At 43.9% G+C, this 24,327-nt stretch overlaps 1 protein-coding gene across 1 annotated transcript in view; it reads right to left on the bottom strand.

Moving 5' to 3' along the window:
- itgb5 (integrin, beta 5) overlaps window positions 1-24,327 on the bottom strand; it is a 69,237-nt gene that overhangs the window by 13,914 nt on the left and 30,996 nt on the right. The window contains exon 11 of the mRNA XM_075480260.1: window positions 23,917-24,171. Within this exon, the coding sequence (XP_075336375.1) occupies window positions 23,917-24,171 (255 nt within the window). The remainder of the gene's footprint in view (window positions 1-23,916; window positions 24,172-24,327) is intronic.

Consider the following 24,327-nt stretch of genomic DNA (forward strand, 5'->3'; position numbering starts at 1 on the left):
AAGGTAGTCCGGCTAGTTGGCTGGGGTTTAAAAAATAAAGCGTTTTGCTTCTCAGAACAATATGCGTTCAACAGAGTAATACATTTGCGTCACGAAATGGTTCTCCAGGAAAAAGTCAGAGCTCACAATCGCTTGGCACTATTTTCTCTCCCTTCGTATCACTGCCTGCTGTGCAGACCGAGCAGCAAACACCGTAACAGGTGCGGCTGTCGCTAGGTGGCTGAACGCAGTGATACGAAGGGAGAGAAAATAGGGCCAAGCGATTGTGAGGTCTGACTTTTTCCTGGAGAACCAGCCTGAAATCATTTTAAAACCAGCCTGAAACAATGTTCAAAAACAGCCCTAAACCAGGTCATAAAACAGCCATGAAACCAGGTTCAAAATCAGCCTGATATCATGTTCAAAACCAGCCTGAAACCATGTTCAAAACCAGCCTGAGAGCATGTTGTAAACCAGCCATAAATCATGTTCGAAACCAGCCCGAAATCATGTTCAAAACCAGCAATGAAAGCATGTTGGAAACCAGCCTGAAATCGTGTTCAAAACCAGCCTGAAACCATGTTCAAAGCCATCCTGAGAGCATATTGGAAACCAGCCTGAAATCATTTTTAAAAACAACCTTAAACCACGTTGGAAACCAGCCGAAAACCATGTTCAAAACCATCCTGAAACCATGTTCAAAACCAGCCTGAAATCATGTTAAAAAAACAGCCTGAAACCATGTTCAAAACCAGCCTGAAATCATGTTAAAAAAACAGCCTGAAACCATGTTCAAAACCAGCCTTAAATCATGTTCGAAACCAGCCCGAAATCATGTTCAAAACCAGCAATGAAAGCATGTTGGAAACCAGCCTGAAATCGTGTTCAAAACCAGCCTGAAACCATGTTCAAAGCCATCCTGAGAGCATATTGGAAACCAGCCTGAAATCATTTTTAAAAACAACCTTAAACCACGTTGGAAACCAGCCGAAAACCATGTTCAAAACCATCCTGAAACCATGTTAAAAAACCAGCCTGAAACCATGTTCAAAACCAGCCTTAAATCATATTCAAAACCAGCCTGAAATCAAGTTCAAAATAAGCCTGAAATCACGTTAAAACCAGCCTGAAATCATGTTCAAAACCAGCCTGAAATCATGTTCAAAACCAGTCCTAAACCAGGTCCAAAATAAGCCTGAAATCATGTTCAAAACCAGCAAAAAACCATGTTCAAAACCAGCCTGAAATCATGTTAAAACCAGCCTGAAACCATGTTCAAAAACAGCCCTAAACCAGGTCATAAAACAGCCATGAAACCAGGTTCAAAATCAGCCCTAAACCAGGTCCAAAATAAGCCTGATATCATGTTCAAAATACGCCTGAAACCAGCCTTAAATCATGTTCGAAACCAGCCTAAAATCAAGTTCAAAACCAGCAATGAAAGCATGTTGGAAACAAGCCTGAAATCGTGTTCAAAACCAGCCTGAAAACATGTTCAAAACCAGCCTGAAATCATTTTAAAACAAGCCTGAAACCATGTTCAAAACCAGCCTGAAATCATGTTAAAACCAGCCTGAAACCATCTTCAAATACAGCCTGAAATCACGTTCAAAATCAGCCCTAAACCAGGTCCAAAATAAGCCTGAAATCCTGTTCAAAATCAGCCTGAAATCATGTTCAAAACCAGCCTAAAATCATGTTAAAAAAAAAGCCTGAAACCATGTTCAAAACCACCTGAAACCATGTTGGAAACCAGCCTGAAATAGCGTTCAAAACCAGCCGGAAATCTACCGGAATTCCCATGCTGCTTTGCGCGCGATTTCATTCACACTGCAAAGGCAGCCTGGAAACCACCGCCCTTATTTTTGCCTGAGTTAGGGAACCAATCACAGAACGGGGGGGGGGACACCGAAGCTTGTGGAGTGTTAATCCAACATGGCAGCGGACACAACGTTACCGTTCGATGCAGCCTTAGAAAGTGTTTTAAGTAGCTTAGAGCGCAAGTTTACTTTTAAAAAAGAGCAACGTTTGGCGTTGAAAGATTTCATTGCCTTCTTCCTCGTCGAATTTCTGTCGCTCTACATACGTCATCTGGTATAAGTGATACAATTGGCTATGAATCGCGCGCAAAGCAGCATGGGAAGAACCAGACGCTATTTGATAGACATTCGTAGCGCCCAATAAACGGCTCTAGGCATTCGTAAACCACGCCTCAAATACGAGAAAATGCACACCTAGTTCCCAGACCACCATCTCATCGAGATGTGGACGCGTCAGCCAGGCTAATGTCATACAGCTTCATGTCAAAAGAGGCGAACTATCCCTTTAAGAGGAAACGTCCGAGTTACGCTTCATCCGTCCACCAACGTACAAAACATTCACAAATGGAGCAAACTAAAGATCACGCCAAGGGCAGAAGGTTTGACCTTGAAAGAGAAAGAAAAACCTGGAGAAACCTTGAAAAAGCCGAGTGTGGATGGGGCCAATGGAACTGAAGGTCGCAACACTTTGTTTAGAGGAACAAAAAGGACACCGACACCAAAAACCTGCTCGTAACTGTCAAGCACGGCGGAGGGAGCATCATGGCCTGGGCCTGCTTCGCTACCATTTTATCCTTCAAAGAACAAGTTACTGAAAACTGCCTGCAGAACTCCTCTGAGTAAATATTCAGTTGGACCCAAACTGGCCGAGGTAAAACAACAGAAGAAGAAGAAGAAGGAGGATGTTATACACGTTGCATAAGAAGCAACTCTTTCCCAGTGTTTTCCAGCTTCCTGCCAGACACTCGTCCCAAAGTCAGGAAGGAATTTCGGGACTCGATGTTCAGGCCAACACAACGAGGCCTCCCTGAAATGCTAAAAGGAATCCAAACATCTGGATTTCAGCAACACCTCGGGGCTTATTTCTGCTCCTGAAAGACAATCTGATCAGATAAAAAACGTTCCAGAACAGCAACAGGACAGATTATCAGCTGTTTATTCAAGCCTCAGCGTCTAAAAGGAGAAGCTGACACATAAGGAGGGTCCAAAGAACAACAAACTCCCAGATCTGCATGCTGGATCAGAGGCTCCCGCACACACAGATAAGCTTTAAAAGAGCAGAAACACATCAGATTCACCGTCCTCCCTGCACATCACCGGGCAGCTGAAAGCTGAATACAGCCTTTTCTGTCAGACCGGCAGCTTCAAAAGACACTTTTACGGGATCGGGAATAAATTCCTGCTCTGCAGACTCTCATATTTCACACACTGGATTTCAACACCACATTTAAACAGGCTCGAGTAAATATTTGTCGACTACGTAAAGAGGAAATGAGCCGATGGATTAACGTTATCTGCACGATGTCATGCAGCTTTTAGACAGACGGGAGCTCAACTAATGCTTCAATAAAACCTTCAAAGAACACACTTTCTGCCCTTTTTGTTCACTAGTTGACACGATTTCCTGAAAAATTTCAGCCGGAGCGACAGCTTCCTTCTCACTCTGCAGCAGAGGCGTCAGATCAGGCAGAACCGGGCCGTAAAGGAGTGGACCTCACCGTTTTCCTGGGGTTTGTTTTTAATGGCGAGCTCTGCTGGTGAGCTTCAATAACAAACTAAAACACGGTCTTTTAAAACTTTTAACTGGGATAAGATGCGTCAGCCACATTTTAAGGACATAATATGAAACAAAAATCACTTTTTTTTGTGCTTCAAAGCACGAAAGTGAGTCGTTAGGAGTTGCGGGGTACCGTTAAGGCAGAGCCTTCAGTTATCAGGCCCCTCTCTGTGGAACCAGCTGCCAGTTTGGGAGGCAGAGCCTTCAGTTATCAGGCCCCTCTCTGTGGAACCAGCTGCCAGTTTGGGAGGCAGAGCCTTCAGTTATCAGGCCCCTCTCTGTGGAACCAGCTGCCAGTTTGGGAGGCAGAGCCTTCAGTTATCAGGCCCCTTTCCGTGGAAACAGCTGCCAGTTTGGGAGGCAGAGCCTTCAGTTATCAGGCCCCTCTCTGTGGAACCAGCTGCCAGTTTGGGAGGCAGAGCCTTCAGTTATCAGGCCCCTCTCTGAGGAACCAGCTGCCAGTTTGGGAGGCGGAGCCTTCAGTTATCAGGCCCCTCTCTGTGGAACCAGCTGCCAGTTTGGGAGGCAGAGCCTTCAGTTATCAGGCCCCTCTCTGTGGAACCAGCTGCCAGTTTGGGAGGCAGAGCCTTCAGTTATCAGGCCCCTCTCTGAGGAACCAGCTGCCAGTTTGGGAGGCAGAGCCTTCAGTTATCAGGCCCCTCTCTGTGGAACCAGCTGCCAGTTTGGGAGGCAGAGCCTTCAGTTATCAGGCCCCTCTCTGTGGAACCAGCTGCCGGTTTATGGAGGCAGAGCCTTCAGTTATAAGGCCCCTCTTTGTGGAACCAGCTGCCAGTTTGGGAGGCAGAGCCTTCAGTTATCAGGCCCCTCTCTGTGGAACCAGCTGCCAGTTTGGGAGGCAGAGCCTTCAGTTATCAGGCCCCTCTCTGTGGAACCAGCTGCCAGTTTGGGAGGCGGAGCCTTCAGTTATCAGGCCCCTCTCTGTGGAACCAGCTGCCAGTTTGGGAGGCGGAGCCTTCGGTTATCAGGCCCCTCTCTGTGGAACCAGCAGATGCTTCCTGGTTCTGGTTCTGATGGAGGTTTCTTCCTGTTCAAAGGGAGTTTTTTTTCTCTCCACAGTCGCCTCTATTTGTTTCCTTAACCAGGCAACTATATTTTAATTGGTTTGTATGAATTGGGCTGATTTGTATTTGAATAAACTCAATAAACTTTGGATTTTAATTTCTTGGACTGTAATTGGTTTGAATTACCTTGAGATGACATTTATGATGATTTGACAGTATAAATGTACAGATAGTACAGATGCATATATGGGATGCCGGATCTACGACTGTAGAACTAAATGTTCCGTAAGACGAACTGAACTGTGACACATCCCACCAACAACAAACTGAGCAGCGCTCAGACTCAGATGAGTTTTTATCTGCTCTCAGAGCTGGAGGTCATCGAACTAAACCCAGTAACCCTGATCAGGAATGCAGAGAGCGTCTGATGCGACGTGGAAGCTCGCAGAGCCCAAACGCTCAGGATTCTTCCACTTCCTGAAGCGGTGGTCAAAGAGCTGCCTGTGTCCCAGCGGCTGTGGTGTGTTTGTGTGTCTATGGAAAGAAAACACCAGCCGTAACCTCCGACTTCTCCGGTTACGCTTTGAATCGTCGCCCTGTGTTCTGCTCTTATGAAAAAGCTGCGCTGGATGTTTGAAATGCTTGTGGTGCTGCAGAGTCGGCCTGAAAGAGGGAAACCAGCGGAAACCCTTCGCATTAATGTTGATGCAAGGACGCGAATGGAGGTAAAATATAGGGCTGGGCAACGATTAAAATGTTTAATCTAATTAATCACATGATTTCAACAGACTTTTCCAATAATAAAATAAATTAAAAAAAATGTAATAAAAAAACCAAACAAAAAAAAATAACTGCGTTAATGCGCGATAAAATATTTATCGGCGCTAAATAACTATCGAGTTAACGCAATAATAATAATAATAATGAGTTAACTCGCCCAGCCCTACTTATAATAGATCAATATGAGGAGGAACTCAACTCAACTGCTCACAGGCTTTTATTTTGTAAAAGTCTGCTGCTCACAGGCTTTTATTTTGTAAAAGTCTGCTGCTGTCTGCTGTGGAACAGGAAAAGAAAGTAATCGGCGGATCCACCAAACATGGAGAAGGGTACGGAACTTTTACTCGGCCATTTTCATTTTAAAGTTCTTCCAGACGGCGGAGTCGACAGAACCAAAGTCATCTGTAAACACTGCCAAGTTGAATTGTCTTCTCAGCGTAGTAGTTCCAGTCTAAAATATCACTTAAAGGCAAAACACACAACTGATAGCAGCAAGTCATTCAAGGAAACAGACAGTGGAGCGAGGCTTCTACATAAAAACTACAGAAAGATGCTGATGTTAAAAGTGTGTTTGCACAACAAATGTTATGGCACTTTCATTCATATGGCAGCACATTTAAAATAAAGCTAAATGCTAAAAGCTATACGCTACTTTTGGATTCATTTTTGGATTCTGCGTACAAATGCGATTAATCGTGATTAATCAGGGAAATCATGTGATTAATTAGATTAAACATGTTAATCGTTGCCCAGCCCTACTTAAAACCCATTTTTATTTCCTGGCTTTTAACCCAGCATGAGACTCTGTTTCAGTTATTGCTTTAATATTGTTTTTACATTGTTCTTCTGTTTTATGCCTTATACTTCGTGTTGTTATTCATGTACAGCACTTTGTTTCAGCCACGGCTGATTTTAAATGGCTGTATAAATAAAGTTGAGTTCCTCCTCATATTGATCTATAAGTGACTCAGAGGTATTTACGTCTCTCTGGCAAATCAAACAAACATAAACTGGTTAATCTTCCTGACTGAGTTAATTATTATGATGATTATACAGCAAAAGGTGGCTGTATAAAGGACCGACTTTTGGACTTGTGGGGGTGAATACACATGCACGCACCATGTTTTATTTTGAAAACTTCACCAATTTGGACTATTTCTTGACATAAAATCCCACAAAAATCCATTTATATCCCAGGTTGTAACGCAAAAACATGAGAAAAACACCAAGAAGGGTAAATACTTTACCAAGCCATCATAAAAGCTTATTCTAAAAAAAGAAATCCGGCTTCTCAGTTAATAATTACCTCACGTAGAAGACGTGCTGTGGCCTCTTCTGTCCGACTTCATTTAAACAAAGTAAACATGTCAAATGACAGAGAAGATTTGTGCAATAATTTCAGAGCAGCCCGACTTAACTGAACAACTCCGCCGCCCCTCCCGACCCCGAACATAAAATATGACTGCAGGGCTCTAAATGAGAGCTCTGACAGCAGAACAATATCACCATAAAACACTTAATTACACAGTGAGCTGCGGGATGAGATTACAGCTCAGACATGGGTTCAGACCGGCCCGAGAGTGCACGTCTCACTTTGTGTTTAAATGAAAAAACTTCTCCCATCACAAGTTCAAGGCTTCAGGGTGGAACGGAGATCATTTCCCCCGTTATAAATGGAATTTAAATGTAGATTTAAAGTGTCGGATACAAATAGAAAAGCCTTCAGGGGACCGGAGGAGGCTCCTGCCCATCTGTGGTCGCACTGGAAAAAATGCCCCTCCAAAAATAAGTAAGAAAAACAACAAATAAAAGACGTTTTTGCTTGAAATAAGCAAAAAAATCTGCCAATGGAACTAGTGAAGATCGGCTTGTCAACATTTCTTGAAATAAGATGTGATATTTGGGACTTTTGAGATCAAAGTGATCTTGAAATTAGCTTAAAAACCTCTTCAAATGTAAAAAAAGCTTGTTTAATGTGATACGTGACTCAAAACAATTTGTTTTCAAGACTTTTTCATTTAACAAGATATTCCAGATGTATTGTATTAAAACAAGTCCCTATATCTGGCTGAAATGGTGCTTGTTACACTGGAAAAAAATCCAAGTCTTACCAAGTATATTTGTCTCATTTCTAGTCAAAATGTCTCATTACACTTAATATAAGACACAACTGCCTAACAAGCACCATTTCAGCCAGATATAGGGACTTGTTTGAAGACAATACATCTGGAATATCTTGTTAAATGAAAAAGTCTTGAAAACAAATTGTTTTGAGTCACATATCATATGAAACAAGCTTTTTTTTTTCATTTGAAGGTTTTTAAGCTAATTTCAAGATCACTTTTATCTCAAAAGTCCTAAATATCACATTTTATTTCAAGAAATCTCGACAAGCTGATTTTCATTAGTTCCATTGGCAGATTTATTTTGCTTATTTCAAGCAAAAACGTCTTTTATTTGTTGTTTTTCTTATTTATTTTTGGAGGGGCATTTTTTCCAGTGTAGGCAGTTGTGTCTGATATTAAGTGTAATGAAATGAGACAAATATACTTTGTAAGACTTGGATTTTTTTCCAGTGCGGACAACATTCAGGGTAAAAACGACCGCTTCAAACTACACGTCAGCGAACTTCTACCCAGCAGACTGCTGCCAGAAAAAGTCTGGAAGCAGATGTGATGCTTTCATGACAGAAAGAAGCAGCAGAGGGAAAAAAAAAAAAAAAAAAACAGCTTCTCTATTTGTGGGGAGTCAGTCAGCAGACAAAGTGTTGACCAAGCACAAACATTTTTCCACCGAGAGACCGAGGACACGCTGCAGGTTCAGCTGAGGACTCCCAGTTTAAACCGTCGGTCTCATTTTGTGTCATTAATGAGGAATGACGGCTAATCTTCCCTCAGGGCTGACGGCTGGGAAACATTCTGTTCCGATAAGGGGAAGACACAACACTGCGTTGCTGCCGTCTGAACCCGAAAACCGAGAGGAAAACAAACTCCAGTCAGGGTGAGGATTCGGGATTTTTGAAAACCTGCAGCTGAGAGCTGGAGCTGGTGGGAGAAGTGAAACACTCGCTGTGTGGGAACACAGAAGTTTCTGTGGGAAACTGATGTAACAACGTGCATCCTTGTTTACCACCAAACAGAGGCGTCAGCACGCTGTGACGGACGCCGCTGAGCTTCAAGTAATCAGCACTTATGTCAACATATTCAGGGCCAAAAAACATATTTATCTCCAGAAATTCCTCCTCCTGATACTGATATTAGCTTTCTAGCTAACATCCAGCTGTGTTGGCTTCTCTCCTGCCGTCTCTGCTTTCTTAAACTATTTTAATGCAGCTGAAATCCTAATAAAGCCCCTTATGTCCTGTTTTATTGTCTGTTATCAGACAACACAGTGACTCAGAATAACAGCAGTTAATACGACACCTTAACCAGCAGCCTTGATGTGACTCAGAATATTAGTTCACATTAACAGCTTCCAGGCTGAAGCTGCGCTGATGGACATTAATGACAATATGATAGCGTGCTCGTGCTAGCAGGTAGTTCTGGTGACATTTCAACAGAAATTAGCCACTATTTGTCCAACAAATTAAACACAAGTTGCCTCGGCTTTCTTCTGTTCTCTGCTAGCTTCCTTCTGTTCTCCGCTAGCATCCTTCTGTTCTCCGCTAGCTTCCTTCTGTTCTCCGCTAGCTTCCTTCTGTTCTCCGCTAGCTTCCTTCTGTTCTCCGCTAGCTTCCTTCTGTTCTCCGCTAGCGTCCTTCCGTTCTCTGCTAGCTTCCTTCTGTTTTCTGCTAGCTTTCTTCTCAGCTAACAAGCCGATGGATTTCCATTAAAATGCTAACGTGAAATATTCCCTTGTATTTGTTCCGCTCAGTGGACTCGATACGTGAACTGGCTGCTTTTTGCTGAGATGCTGTTGCATTGACGTTGTGCTATCATGCTAAGCAAACTAGCTTTTTTTTTTTTTTTTTTTTTTTTTTTTTTTTTTACACAATGGACACACTGTACAGTATTTTCTCTTTTCTTTATCCTAAAATGCTACCAAACTTTAGACGTTTTTTCCTCTGATTTTGCTCCTTGTTTTTTCCTCCACCAAAACAAGCTGCTACAAACGCAGCATCATGGATGTATTCATAGATGCCGCAATGGCGGCGCCATATTGGATTGGGGTTGTATGAACCGTAACGCCCTTCAAACCACCATCGTTGACCGCCATCGTCACAAAACAAGTCAAGCTAGCAGCGACATTTGACAGGCTACCTTTTCCCGCCATTGAGTTAACTGACCGATATGTTGTGAATCTGACTGTATGTAGCTAACAAGCTAACATTTCTTACACTCTGAAAGTTTCCTTATTGCAGCGTCTAGATTTAGATTGAGATCCAGATTGAGAACCAAGATAACTTGACAGATATTATCAGATAAATAAAACTTTCTGGTCGTGTACCTAATAGTGGAAATGTAAAAACTAGCTAATTTTGTATCATAATGTATATAATCTTATCCGACTAATCGATAGAATCCTTGTTTATCTAAATAATCAGCTCTTGTTGATTTATTTCAAATGAAATCTGAAACACGAGGAGTCCAAGCTGACGGTTTAAGAGAAGCTCTGAGAAAAGTTAAAGCTCAGATCACCTTTAAACACCAGATTCAGGTGATTGTCAGACTTGAATGATTTGTTCCCCTTTAAAAAGGGTCTCTGTGGGGGTAAAACAGCTATAAATGTGGGTTGTTAAAATGTGCATGCCGAGACGTGCCCTCCCCTGCATGCAGAGCGAAGACCGACATCTCCCAGACACGACTTCCTGTCCGGTGGGGTCAGAAACAGCAGAACCGGGTGGCGTCAGCAGCTGGATTTTTAATGTGAACAACACAAAATTAACAGACAACAGTCATTTGCAGCCATGAAAACAGTGTTTACTTCTAGATTCTGTTGGTGTCTGAATCACAGCGTGCCTCAGCCTCCTCTGACATGACTCACAGCGAGCTGGAGACACAAACAGGAGTTTCATAACTCTGCGGACACCAGCCATTTGTCAAACACTGACATGTGCTGTGTAAGCATTTCACACTCCAGACAGCCCACAGAAAAATCCTAATTATCTCTTTATTTTTCCCTAAATGAAAACACTCAAAATGAGTTGGGTGCAGGGAAGTTAATCTGCTTCCAAACAGAAAAAGCTCCACCTGCTTTGCTGCTAAGCTTCTGTTCCCTTTGGCATCTTTGACCTTTGGGTTTTCATCTGTTAAATCTGGGATAATTAGGCAGAGATCTGTTCTTTAAACAGAATCTGTTCCAGAGGTGATGGGAAGCAGTTTATTACATGTTCGTGCTGGTTAGTCGAAACTTTTCCAAACAGAATTCTTTGTGTTTTTAATTCCCTCTTTGTTACGAGTTCAGTCCAAACTAAAGAAAAGCATCTGCTGTCTTTGGGCTAATTTTTTTTTTTTATCCTTTGTTAACATCCGTCAGTAGCTTTAAAGGGACAGTTCGCCTCTTTTGACATGAAGCTGTGTGACATCCCATTATCAGCAACATCATTTCTGAACATCTTCTTACCCCCTGCTGCGTCCTGTGAGCAGAGTTCCAGCCTCGTTTTGGTGTTGATGAAGGTAGTCCGGCTAGTTGGCTGGGGTTTAAAAAATAAAGCCTTTTGCTTCTCAGAACAATATGCGTTCAACAGAGTAATACATTTGCATCACAAAATGGTTCTCCAGGAAAAAGTCAGACCTCACAATCGCTTGGCCCTATTTTCTCTCCCTTCATATCACGTAAAACTTTTTGGTTTGGCACAGCGCCATCGAGCTCCCGCTGCACAGCCTCCTCACCAACACCGGAGAGCAGAGCCTGGAACCAGTCCTGTGTGCTCGGTACCCCAAGCAGAAGGGTTACAGACATGGGAACCATGGGTTCCATGGTAACGGGTTCCATGGGACTGGTGCACTTTGGTGGTGGTGGAAACACTGAAATAAGAGAAGCGTTCTGAACCGACCCGTACCGGACTGCATAGTGGAAATGAGGCTATACACCATGTCAAAAGAGGCGAACTGTCCCTTTAAAGCTGAGTCTTCTTCCCTGTTGAGGAAAACCAGAGGAACTAAACGCTCCTGATATCTGCAGGTGACGGACCGTTATTTCTCAGCTGTTAAATGACAGCAGAGCATAAATGATGATGTTCATTCAGCTCTTTTATGAACCCATAAAACCTCACATTGGTGATTCTTTAGTGAGCAGACACACTGCATCTTCAGTGGGAAACCAGCATTTAGGTGCATTTAATGCGAGTCTGAGTGAACAACACACACGATGGGGGTGACTCCTCCCTCATCTCGTCTCTTTGAGACTCGACAAAGAAACCCTGAACTGATCCCGTCGTGATTGTTTCTAAGACCTGCGAGTCCCACTCAATCTGGCAGATCTCTAAACAAATGCTGTTAATATCCAAACTTTAATAGCTCTTGGACACAAGTGGAAGCTCAGGAAATGCTTCTTTAAAGGAGAAGCCGTCTGTTCAGACAGTCAAGTGTTGGATCTGCTTTTTCCACTTTAAGGGGGGCTGTGGGAATTGAACACATGAAGCCAGAAGAGGAAGAGTTTCCTCAACAATAAGCAGCTGTTTTCTGGGCCTCGCTGTACAGTCCAGCGGGCTGGAGGCCAGTTCAGCTCAGCCTCTTGTGTGGTTCTTCAGCATGAAGAGCCCCCAGAGCTCACCGGCTCAGCAACCTGGGTTTAAATCTTCAGCTCAACAGCTGACGACACCTCTCAGAGAGGCATGAAAGGGCTCACAGCTGTTTTCTCCATGTTGGAGGCACGCTGTGCCGTCCACTGGGTGTTAAAGCACGACCCCGATGAGAAAACAAACAACGGGGAAGCTCCCGGATACAGCTTCATAATCCAGCTGGAAGCTTTTCTTCTTCTTCCACCGATTCACCGACACAAAGAAGTCGTGTTACTCTGTGGATTGTGTCTGTTCTAAAGCAGCTCAGGTGGGCTTAATGAGGAGGACGCCTGCAGGTGGAATGTGATGAATATAACGAATCTGTAGCCGTCATCGGGGATGTTTCATGTGTTCACGCTCTGAGACACTGGAAAAAACCCACAAGAGACACGGGAACTGGCACGACTCGATGTTTTCCAGTAAGAAGTGAAGTTAAAGGTGACATGGGCTGTGTTCGAAACCGCATACTACATACTCATCATACTCAGTATGCAGAGCGTTTACCCACAATGCATCTCGCTCCTGCCCGAGCCAAAATCAGCCGGCCTGAAGCTGATTTCTCTTAAGCTCTAAACTCTGTAAACTTTAGCAACATTTGAAACATTTTCAGGAGAGAAAGTAGTCGTTTAGATCCCCAACGTGTTGAAAACCTGACAAAATACCGGCTGTTTACAACTTTGTTCTCACGAATTCGGCGCTACTAAAGCTAGCCGCAGTGAGCAACGCACTTCCGGTTATTTTCACAAAATAAAATACCCGTTGCCTTTTATCATAGGGAAAGCCATTACCATACAATTGGTGCTTTTGTTTTGAAAACAGGAAGTGAACCTACCCTCGTTGTAGCTAGCTTGAAACTGCCGTTTTGACAGGAAATGACGATCGGCGACGTCACGTTACGTTGCATCTTGGGTAGTTTGAGTATGAGTAGTAACCTCATGATGCATACCCAACATTTCGGAGAATCTAGGATGCATCCGGGAACTTAAAAAAAGTTAAAGTTAGTAGGAGTAGTAGGAGAAGTATGCGGTTTCGAACACAGCCATATTCTGCTCTTTTTATCATTTTAACACAGTTTTTCTGAGGCTTTGGTAAAAACATCAGTTGTTTAAAGCAACATGGCTCTTATCTTATCACAGCCGTCTGTTAACGGTTTGTCAGATACAGATTGTTCCTCTGTTGATCCCAGAGGGAATAAGTTTAGCAGTGTAGCTGTAAGCTAGCAGCAGATGCTAGCAAACAATGCTTTCTCATCAACAGTGATAGACCAAGCTGGAGATGTACACAGCGTAACTTGTAGTAATCCATGTGTACCGTTAATTACTGCGTTTAAACACTTTGGATATATTAACCTCATATATTAACCTGCATCTTTATCAGAAACATGTCGATAATGTGACGCTAACACACCGAGAATGAGGAGAGGACCGGTGTTGTGTTGGAAACACACCTTATCCACACAGCTGCAGGTTGATGACTTACAGAACGGAACCGTTCAGCTAGAAAGCTTCAGCTAACAAAGTAATGTGGGAACAATAATGTTCATCTTTCAGACAGGAGCAGCAATAACTCCTTAGAAGCTGGTGTACGTCACCTTCATGAGCTAAGCTGTTAGCGTTAGCTGCTGCTAAAGGAAGAAATAAATCAGTAAATAAACCATGAGGAGTTATTTCTCAGATACTTCCATTTCCCTGCTCTGAAGGGTGGGCGGGGCTTAGCAGAGGAGGCGGAGTCAACTTAAGGAGTGACGTTCTTTAGAAATGAAAATCAGAACGGCTCGTTAGATGAGGAACTTTCAAACAAAGGGGAACTAAATAAATACCAGGGTTGTGTTTTTTGGGAGTTTTACACTGTCTGGTGACCTCAGACGCCCTGATATATGCTCCCAGGAACAGGAAGAAGGAGTTTTACACCTGCTGGTGACCTCAGACGCCCTGATATATGCTTCCAGGAACAGGAAGAAGGAGTTTTTACTGAATATGTCACATTTATAGGAAAGTGAGCTAATCCAGTCGTATTTCTTGGAATATTTTTCTACACATGGTATGCATTTCCTCTCTGCAGATACTGGAACCAGTCAGACTTTCCTTTCTCTGCCTTTGAATTCCTGTAGCTCGTCCTCGACCGGCTTTAAGCTCCGACTACACTATAAAATCATGAAAAAGTTCTAAATTCAATTCAATATCAAACTGAGCAACGCATCTGATGATCTTTGCTTTCATGGCCCACACAGGTAATGTGAATTTGTTCCCATTCATCGTCTCTTTCGGACTTTGTGGGCAGAAACAAACAAATTTTAAGGGATCTAATTAACAAAAAAATAATTTTCACTCGTGAGTCTGGAGTTTGTGGCGTAGCTGCGACGGCTGTCAGCTGAACGTCAACCAAGAGCAGACACGCAAACTGCTGCACGTTCACATCAGCAGACATTAAACATTAATCGATCCAACACTTCACAGCCAACAGACAAGATATATGCTCCAGAAAACTGGTGAAAACCAAAGGAACAAAGGATCTGATGACAGAAGAAGGAGGAACGAGAAGCTAGCTTAAAGGTTCACGATTACAAGGACATGAAAATAATAACAGTTCTTGGCTGAGGCTGCACATATTTTCTTAATCTGATGTCTTGGCAGAAGCTCCAACATGATTTTCTGTCTGCTTGTGTCAAACTGACCTGGTTTAAAACAAAGTTCAGTGTTTCTGCGGGTTAAAAACATGATGAAGCCTCAGCTCTCCAGCAGCATCAACAGACACACATGCTACCATTTACCCTATAAGGAGGCTCGCACACGTGCGTGCGCACACGTGCACTCGTAACAGTTTTATTTATGAGGCAGAAGAAGGTTTGTGTAAGTCTGGGAAGTAGAGGCATTCTATTTCTGGCAACTGGAGTCCGCTGAGCGCTTAGATCACCGTTTAGAAGCAGCTGTGGAGGAGATGTGGGTCAGAGGGGCAGGAAGTGCAGATTTACTGAAGCCTTGTTACTAACGGACAGAAAGGAGAGACTCCGAGGTGCGTCGTGGTGTCCACCTCAGAGAGAAAAGCACATCTGCTAAAGACACATCAGCAACAGGCATCCTGAAGCAATCATAATACGGTCAACTGCAGTACCGGCCTGCGCCACCAGGTGGAGCCTCTTACTGTTCGGCGATGCGACGTTTGTTTGATAACAACGTTAAATATAAATGTGCTTTATTTATTCAGCCCTTTTTAGCCTTACGGTGTACCAAAGTGCTTTACAGCAGGTAATAAAGAGAAGAATAAGTAAAAACAAATAAAAACAATAAAAGAACAGTGAAAGCAATAAAATACAACAAAATCGAATAAGATAAAATAAGATAAAAGTGTCATCATACTGCTGGGTATTAAAGCCATCCTAAATAAGTAGTTTTTTAGCCCAGATCTCAAGAGGCCCAGGTCAGAAATAAGGCGCAGCTGGACGGGGGGCTTATTCCAGAGCCTGGGGGCAGCTTTGGGAAAAGGCTCGCTCACCCCAGGGTTTGTATTCTGACCTGGGCACTTCCAGCAGAAACTGATCTGCTGACCTCAGAGCTCTACCAGGACTGTTAAAAGCTCAGATAAATACGACGGGGCGAGGCCGCTAAGAGCTTTAAAAACCAACATTAAAAGTTTAAAATCAGTTCTATAAAGGACAGGAAGCCAATGGAGGGAGTTAAGAACAGGAGTGATGTGCACACGTCTGTTGGTGTTGGTTAAAGACGGGCAGCAGCGTTCTGCACCAGCTGAAGGCGGCTGAGAGAAGACTGGGAGACGCCCACATAAAGGGCATTAAAATAGTCTGACCTCGAACTTATCAGGGCACGGATGGCTTTCTCAAGGGCATGACTACTTAAAAACATTTTGACTTTGGCCAAAACTAGTTCTGACGACATTGTTAATCTGTGGCTGTGTTCAAAACCGCATACTTCTCCTAATACTTTAACTTTTTTTAAGTTCCCGGATGCATACTAGATTCTCCGAAATGTTGGGTATGCATCATGAGGTTACTACTCATACTCAAACTACCCAAGATGCAACGTAACGTGACGTCGCCGATCGTCATTTCCTGTCAAAACGGCCGTTTCAAGCTAGCTACAACGAGGGTAGGTTCACTTCCTGTTTTCAAAACAAAAGCACCAATTGTATGGTAATGGCTTTCCCTATGATAAAAGGCAACGGGTATTTTATTTTGTGAAAATAACTGGAAGTGCGTTGCTCACTGCGGCTAGCTTTAGTAGCGCCGAATTCGTGGGAACTAAATTGTAAACAGCCGGTATTTTGTCAGGTTTTCAACACGTTGGGGATCTAAACGACTACTTTCTCACCTGAAAATGTTTCAAATGTTGCTAAAGTTTACAGAGTTTAGAGCTTAAGAGAAATCAGCTTCAGGCCGGCTGATTTCGCCTCGGGCAGGAGCGAAATGCATTGTGGGTAAACGCTCTGCATACTGTCTGATCGATCAATGAGTATGCAGAATGTAGTATGCAGTATGTACTATGCAGTATGTAGTATGCAGTATGTACTATGTACTATGCAGTATGTAGTATGCAGTATGTACTATGCAGTATGTACTATGCAGTATGTACTATGCAGTATGTACTATGCAGTATGTACTATGCAGTATGTAGTGTGCAGTATGTACTATGCAGTATGTAGTATGCAGTATGTACTATGTAGTATGCACTATGTACTATGCAGTATGCAGTATGTACTATGCAGTATGCAGTATGTAGTATGCAGTATGTAGTATGCAGTATGTAGTATGTAGTATGCAGTATGTACTATGCAGTATGTACTATGCAGTATGTACTATGCAGTATGTACTATGCAGTATGCAGTATGTACTATGCAGTATGTACTATGCAGTATGTACTATGCAGTATGTACTATGCAGTATGTAGTATGTAGTATGCAGTATGTAGTATGCAGTATGTAGTATGTACTATGCAGTATGTAGTATGTAGTATGTAGTATGCAGTATGCAGTATGTACTATGCAGTATGTACTATGTAGTATGCAGTATGTACTATGCAGTATGTACTATGCAGTATGTACTATGCAGTATGTAGTATGCAGTATGCAGTATGTACTATGTAGTATGCAGTATGCAGTATGTACTATGTACTATGCAGTATGTAGTATGCAGTATGCAGTATGCAGTATGTAGTATGCAGTATGTAGTATGTACTATGCAGTATGCAGTATGTAGTATGCAGTATGCAGTATGCAGTATGTAGTATGTAGTATGCAGTATGTACTATGTACTATGCAGTATGCAGTATGTAGTATGCAGTATGCAGTATGCAGTATGTAGTATGCAGTATGTAGTATGCAGTATGTAGTATGCAGTATGTTGTATGCAGTATGCTGTATGCAGTATGCAGTATGTACTATGTACTATGCAGTATGCAGTATGTAGTATGCAGTATGTACTATGCAGTATGCAGTATGTAGTATGTAGTATGTAGTATGCAGTATGTAGTATGCAGTATGCAGTATGCAGTATGTACTATGTAGTATGCAGTATGCAGTATGTACTATGTACTATGCAGTATGTAGTATGCAGTATGCAGTATGCAGTATGTAGTATGCAGTATGTAGTATGTACTATGCAGTATGCAGTATGTAGTATGCAGTATGCAGTATGCAGTATGTAGTATGTAGTATGCAGTATGTACTATGTACTATGCAGTATGCAGTATGTAGTATGCAGTATGCAGTATGCAGTATGTAGTATGCAGTATGCAGTATGCAGTATGTAGTATGCAGTATGTTGTATGCAGTATGCTGTATGCAGTATGCAGTATGCAGTATGCAGTATGTACTATGTACTATGCAGTATGCAGTATGCAGTATGTAGTATGCAGTATGTACTATGCAGTATGCAGTATGTAGTATGTAGTATGTAGTATGCAGTATGTAGTATGCAGTATGTAGTATGCAGTATGTAGTATGCAGTATGCAGTTTCGAACACAGCCTGTTTGTCCAACCTCAGATCAAAGGTCAAAGGTCACTCCCAGATTTCTGACGGTTGAACTAAGCTTCGAAGACGAGGTGCCAAAGCCGGTCGTCACAGTGTCCCCAAACACAATGCATTCATCAGTTCTGTCATCATTTAAATGAAGAACATTTTGGGCCGACCACTGCTAAGGGGGAGGAAAGTCACTCGTTTGATTCTGCAAACCACAGCCTCCGCGGAGTGGAAGTTACCAACGTCGCCGTGTGGAGACTGAGGATAGGGTTACAGGAACATTCAGACCCGGCGTCCTCTGCCAGGCTCAGACCTGCCAGCTGGTTCCCACCCTCACTGCGAATGAATGCTGCTTTATTCCTTTGTCAAAGATAGATGCGAATGTTGATTCTTTAAAAAAAAAGTCTCTTGGCTGCAATAATCAGGTCTTCGTGTCAATATGTGGCCTCGAATTTTTATTAGAATAAGACATTAAAACAAAAAAACAGAACTAAACCTTTATGCAAAAGGAGTTAAACCTTCCTTATAAATCAACTTTCAACTCATGAAAACGCCTGAAAATAAATGTTCTGATGACAAACTAACGCGTAAAGATTGACTGGAGCAGAGTCTGGGCCACCCGATGCTGTGTTACTGTTATCAGCAGCAGGAATCTGCAGCATTCAGCCTGAAAGACGAGTCTGAGAGGAGCGATCAGAGCTGAGTGTGAACAAAGAGCAGAAGGTTTTATCAGCTCACCGAGGCGACACCAACAGGTGAGCAGCACTTCTGCTGCTGCAGGCCGAAACAAAGGAGAGACTCGTTTCACCAGACGTGCACAAACGTGCACTTTGACAGCTCAAGCAAACATTGTGGAGTTCAGCTCCGACTCTACGAGCAGCCAAACTGGTTTCTAACAGTTACTCACAAATAAACACGTTTTTTACATGTTAAAAACAAGGGCTGGGCAATGATTACATTTTTTACTATAATTAATCTCATGATTTCCCTGATTAATCACGATTAATCGCATTTGTACGCAGAATCCAAAAATGAATCCAAAAGTAGTGTATAGCTTTTAGCATTTAGCTTTATTTTAAATGTGCTGCCATATGAATGAAAGTGCCATAACATTTGTTGTGCAAACACACTTTTAACATCAGCATCTTTCTGTAGTTTTTATGTAGAAGCCTCGCTCCACTGTCTGTTTCCTTGAATGACTTGCTGCTATCAGTTGTGTGTTTTGCCTTTAAGTGATATTTTAGACTGGAACTACTACGCTGAGAAGACAATTCAACTTGGCAGTGTTTACAGATGACTTTGGTTCTGTCGACTCCGCCGTCTGGAAGAACTTTAACATGAAAATGGCCGAGTAAAAGTTCCGTACCCTTCTCCATGTTTGGTGGATCCGCCGATTACTTTCTTTTCCTGTTCCACAGCAGACAGCAACAGACTTTTACAAAATAAAAGCCTGTGAGCTACAGACTTTTTCAAAATAAAAGCCTGTGAGCGACAGACTTTTACACTAATAAAATAAATAAAAGGCACAAAACCTAAAAAAATAAAAAATAAAATAAAAAATAAAACTGCGTTAATGCACGATAAAATATTTATCGGCGTTAAACAATTAACAAGTTAACGCGATAAAAACGAGTGAATCAGTGAGTGTGCACGGAGTGTGCATTGATTCCAAACTAACTAAAGTATATTCTAACTGCCCAAAGAAAACTAAATTGATAGAACTTGTGATTTACAAACATAAATGGCCACAACAGGATGCATCCTGGGAGGAGGCCCCGGGTCAGAACCAGAACTCTCTGGAGGGATTATACATCCCATCTGACCTGAGAACGCCTCGGGATCCCCCAGGAGGAGCTGGAGGGGGGCTAAGGAGAGGTGGGCTGGGTTTCCCTGCTGGACCCGTTGGTTCTGGGACCCGTCCTCAGATGAAGATGATGGATCTAAATTTGACTTCTTCTACAACTACAAACTCATCGAGTTAATAACCGATCCCAGGACCAGATGAAGCGTTTCAGGCAGAAACGCCGGCTCCAGAACCTCCGGACTTTCACAGACGGACTAAATGTGAGCGCGACCGATCCAGGTGCAACACAAACCCGCTTTACGGGAGATACCTGCGAGCTGCGGGGCTTTAACAGCATTTCCTGCGCCGTGGTTTTACAGCGTGGTTAACACGTTAATTACACGAGGTGAGGGGCTGTTTGGTATCATTAGGAACTCATTATGGTCCCACACAGAGGAGGAGTGAGATGGGGGGGTAGTGGACTGTTAACATTTAATGGATGATCAGTGGAAGCAAACAGTCATTCTGCGTCTGCTGCTCCGAACGCCTCCGTTTGTGCTGGGAAACACAGGCCGGCATTGTGTTTGGGGATGGTGCCAAAGCCGGCCCCGCCGCCACAAAGCGCTCTCTGTGGTTTCACGGGACCAACCGGCCACCCCCCCCCCTCCAGGAGGTCTCACACCACCGTCCTGGACCCCATGTTCTGGGAACACAACAGACTGCCTGTGCGGTACAGACACACCGAGCCAAACCGGCCTTTTCTTCCACCTCTAAAAGCTCAGTGGGCATCGGTGGGACAGCCAATGAGAAGACAAGCAGCTCAACCTGGCAACCAATCAACGGAGCACATTTATGCCTCAGTGGGGCAACATGGAGAAGATTAGGGGCCGCAGTCCCACGCCTATTCTGCTCTGCTGAATATTTACCATCACAGCACGCGAGTCATGAATCTTTCCAAGACAAGTATGATACAGCAACACTTCCTGTGAGGCAGAGCAGCAGCAAAGCTTCAGCCGAACGTCTGAATGAGTCGTTCAGCAGCTGCTCCTCACAGGGAACGAAGGCCGCGGCCCCCAAGGTGATGGCTGAGGTTCCCCCAGAGGAGGCGAGTCACGAGAGCACCAAAAACAGGACCGGTTAGGTTCCCTCAGAGGAGCCGAGTCACGAGAGCACCAAAAACAGGACCGGTTAGGTTCCCTCAAAGGAGCCGAGAACACCAAAAACAGGACCGCTTAGGTTCCCTCAGAGGAGCCGAGAACACCAAAAACAGGACCGGTTAGGTTCCCCCAGAGGAGGCGAGTCACGAGAGCACCAAAAACAGGACCGGTTAGGTTCCCTCAAAGGAGCCGAGAACACCAAAAACAGGACCGCTTAGGTTCCCTCAAAGGAGCCGAGAACACCAAAAACAGGACCGCTTAGGTTCCCCGAGAGGAGCCGAGTCACGAGAACACCAAAAACAGGACCGGTTAGGTTCCCTCAAAGGAGCCGAGAACACCAAAAACAGGACCGGTTAGGTTCCCTCAAAGGAGCCGAGAACACCAAAAACAGGACCGCTTAGGTTCCCCGAGAGGAGCCGAGTCACGAGAACACCAAAAACAGGACCGCTTAGGTTCCCTCAGAGGAGCCGAGAACACCAAAAACAGGACCGCTTAGGTTCCCTCAGAGGAGCCGAGAACACCAAAAACAGGACCGCTTAAGGTTCCCCGAGAGGAGCCGAGTCACGAAAACACCAAAAACAGGACCGGTTAGGTTCCCTCAGAGGAGCCGAGTCACGAGAACACCAAAAACAGGACCGGTTAGGTTCCCCGAGAGGAGCCGAGTCACGAGAACACCAAAAGCAGGACCGGTTAGGTTCCCTCAGAGGAGCCGAGTCACGAGAACACCAAAAACAGGACCGGTTAGGTTCCCTCAGAGGAGCCGAGTCACGAGAACACCAAAAACAGGACCGGTTAGGTTCCCTCAGAGGAGCCGAGTCACGAGAACACCAAAAGCAGGACCGGTTAGGTTCCCTCAGAGGAGCCGAGTCACGAGAACACCAAAAACAGGACCGGTTAGGTTCCCCGAGAGGAGCCGAGTCACGAAAACACCAAAAACAGGACCGGTTAGGTTCCCTCAGAGGAGCCGAGTCACGAGAACACCAAAAACAGGACCGGTTAGGTTCCCCGAGAGGAGCCGAGTCACGAGAACACCAAAAGCAGGACCGGTTAGGTTCCCTCAGAGGAGCCGAGTCACGAGAACACCAAAAACAGGACCGGTTAGGTTCCCTCAGAGGAGCCGAGTCACGAGAACACCAAAAACAGGACCGGTTAGGTTCCCTCAGAGGAGCCGAGTCACGAGAACACCAAAAGCAGGACCGGTTAGGTTCCCTCAGAGGAGCCGAGTCACGAGAACACCAAAAACAGGACCGCTTAGGTTCCCCGAGAGAAGCCGAGTCACGAGAACACCAAAAACAGGACCGGTTAAACCGTTTCCTCTTCTGGTCAAATTGTCCTGAAACGTCTATGATGAGTCAAGTCAACTTCCTTTATTGATACCGTTAGACAACCAGTCTACCAGACACAGACACCGGATACCAGACTGCACTAAAACCACAACTTCAAACCCTAAAGGCTAAAAACAGGACAATAAATATATGTTCCCATTAAAGCTAATAAATAAACAAATAAATAAATAGGACTGGTATGAGCACATTTAGCTTATTCAGATCAGATCAAACTGACTCAAGAAAAAACTCGAACCAGAATCCATCAACTCGAACTACAACTAACTAACCAGAAATAACTAACTAACCATGACAAACTAATGAGAATCATCTATAACCAGAACTAAATGACCAGGACTAACTAACTAAAACCATCTCTAACTCTAACCAGAACTGACCAACTCAAAACAACAAACTAACCAGAAATAACTCACTAACCATGACAAACTAAAGAGAATAGTCTATAGCCTGAAGTAAATGACCAGGACTAACTAACTAAAACCATCTTTAATCAAAAACAACTCTAACCTGAACCGACTATAACCATAGCAAACTGACAAGGACTAAGTAATTAGAACCAACTCAAACCAGAGCCAATTATAACCAGGACTAAGTTCAGGTTACTTACTGACACCCTTTGGTAACCAGAAACAGAACCAGCAGTTGGGTCAGAACATAAAAGAGTTTACCAGGCTTCGTTTGGTTCTCGACATGTTGAGCCGGAGAAGCGTTTGATGTTACCAAAGTGAATGTTTTAATGTGTTCAGTCTATTATAAAAAGCTTTGGACCAATCAAATCACAAGAATCTCAGCTTTCCAACACTTCACTTAAACACAATGGCTGTGTTCGAAACCGCATACTTCTCCTACTACTCATACTAACTTTAACTTTTTTTAACTTCCCGGATGCATACTAGATTCTCCTAAATGTTGGGTATGCATCATGAGGTTACTACTCATACTCAAACTACCCAAGATGCAATGTAACGTGACGTCGCCGATCGTCATTTAGCTACAACGAGGGTAGGTTCACTTCCTGTTTTCAAAACAAAAGCACCAATTGTATGGTAATGGCTTTCCCTATGACAAAAGGCAACGGGTATTTTATTTTGTGAAAATAACCGGAAGTGCGTTGCTCACTGCGGCTAGCTTTAGTAGCGCCGAATTCCTGGGAACAAAATTGTAAATAGCCGGTATTTTGTCAGGTTTTCAACACGTTGGGGATCTAAACGACTACTTTCTGGCCTGAAAATGTTTCAAATGTTGCTAAAGTTTACAGAGTTTAGAGCTTAAGAGAAATCAGCTTCAGGCCGGCTGATTTCGGCTCGGGCAGGAGCGAAATGCATTGTGGGTAAACGCCCTTTATACTGTCTGATCGATGAGTATGTAGTATGCAGTATGCAGTATGGAAGTATGGAAGTATGCAGTATGGAAGTATGCAGTATGGAAGGATGTAGTATGTAGTGTGTAGTGTGTAGTAGGCGGTTTCGAACACTTTATCTCACAAAAAGAGCAGCAGAGCTGAACGTTGTAAAACCGTCCCCTCATCCCAACCCGCGGCGTCAGAGAGGCGTTCCTACCTGAGCAGAGGACGCCTTTGTGCCGGGCGCAGGAGAAGTCGTCGCACTCGCAGAAGCTGCCGTAGATCTTCCCGAACTCGGACTCGTAGCACAGACACTGGTTGCAGCTGCACTCGCCGCGGCCGCTGCAGAACTGCTTGCCTTCGGCCTCCCGGCAGGCGCTGACGAACATGCTGCTGGCCTCGCCCTCCTGGCACTCGCAGCGGGTGCCCAGGTAGCCCGGCTCGCACTGACAGGTGCCGCAGTTATACGTACCTGCAGGGCGAAAAGATTTAAGATCGACTGCCAGCTGTGTCTGAATCTGTTAGCCAATGACTTGAATCAGTCAAACATTTATAAAACTCAAATTTAAGAAATAATGGTAAAAAAGGTGCCCGAAAAGCTGAGGTTCGATGGTTAGATTTCCAGCTG

Source organism: Odontesthes bonariensis, chromosome 12, assembly GCF_027942865.1.
Source record: "Odontesthes bonariensis isolate fOdoBon6 chromosome 12, fOdoBon6.hap1, whole genome shotgun sequence".
In the NCBI taxonomy this organism is placed as follows: Eukaryota; Metazoa; Chordata; class Actinopteri; order Atheriniformes; family Atherinopsidae; genus Odontesthes; species Odontesthes bonariensis.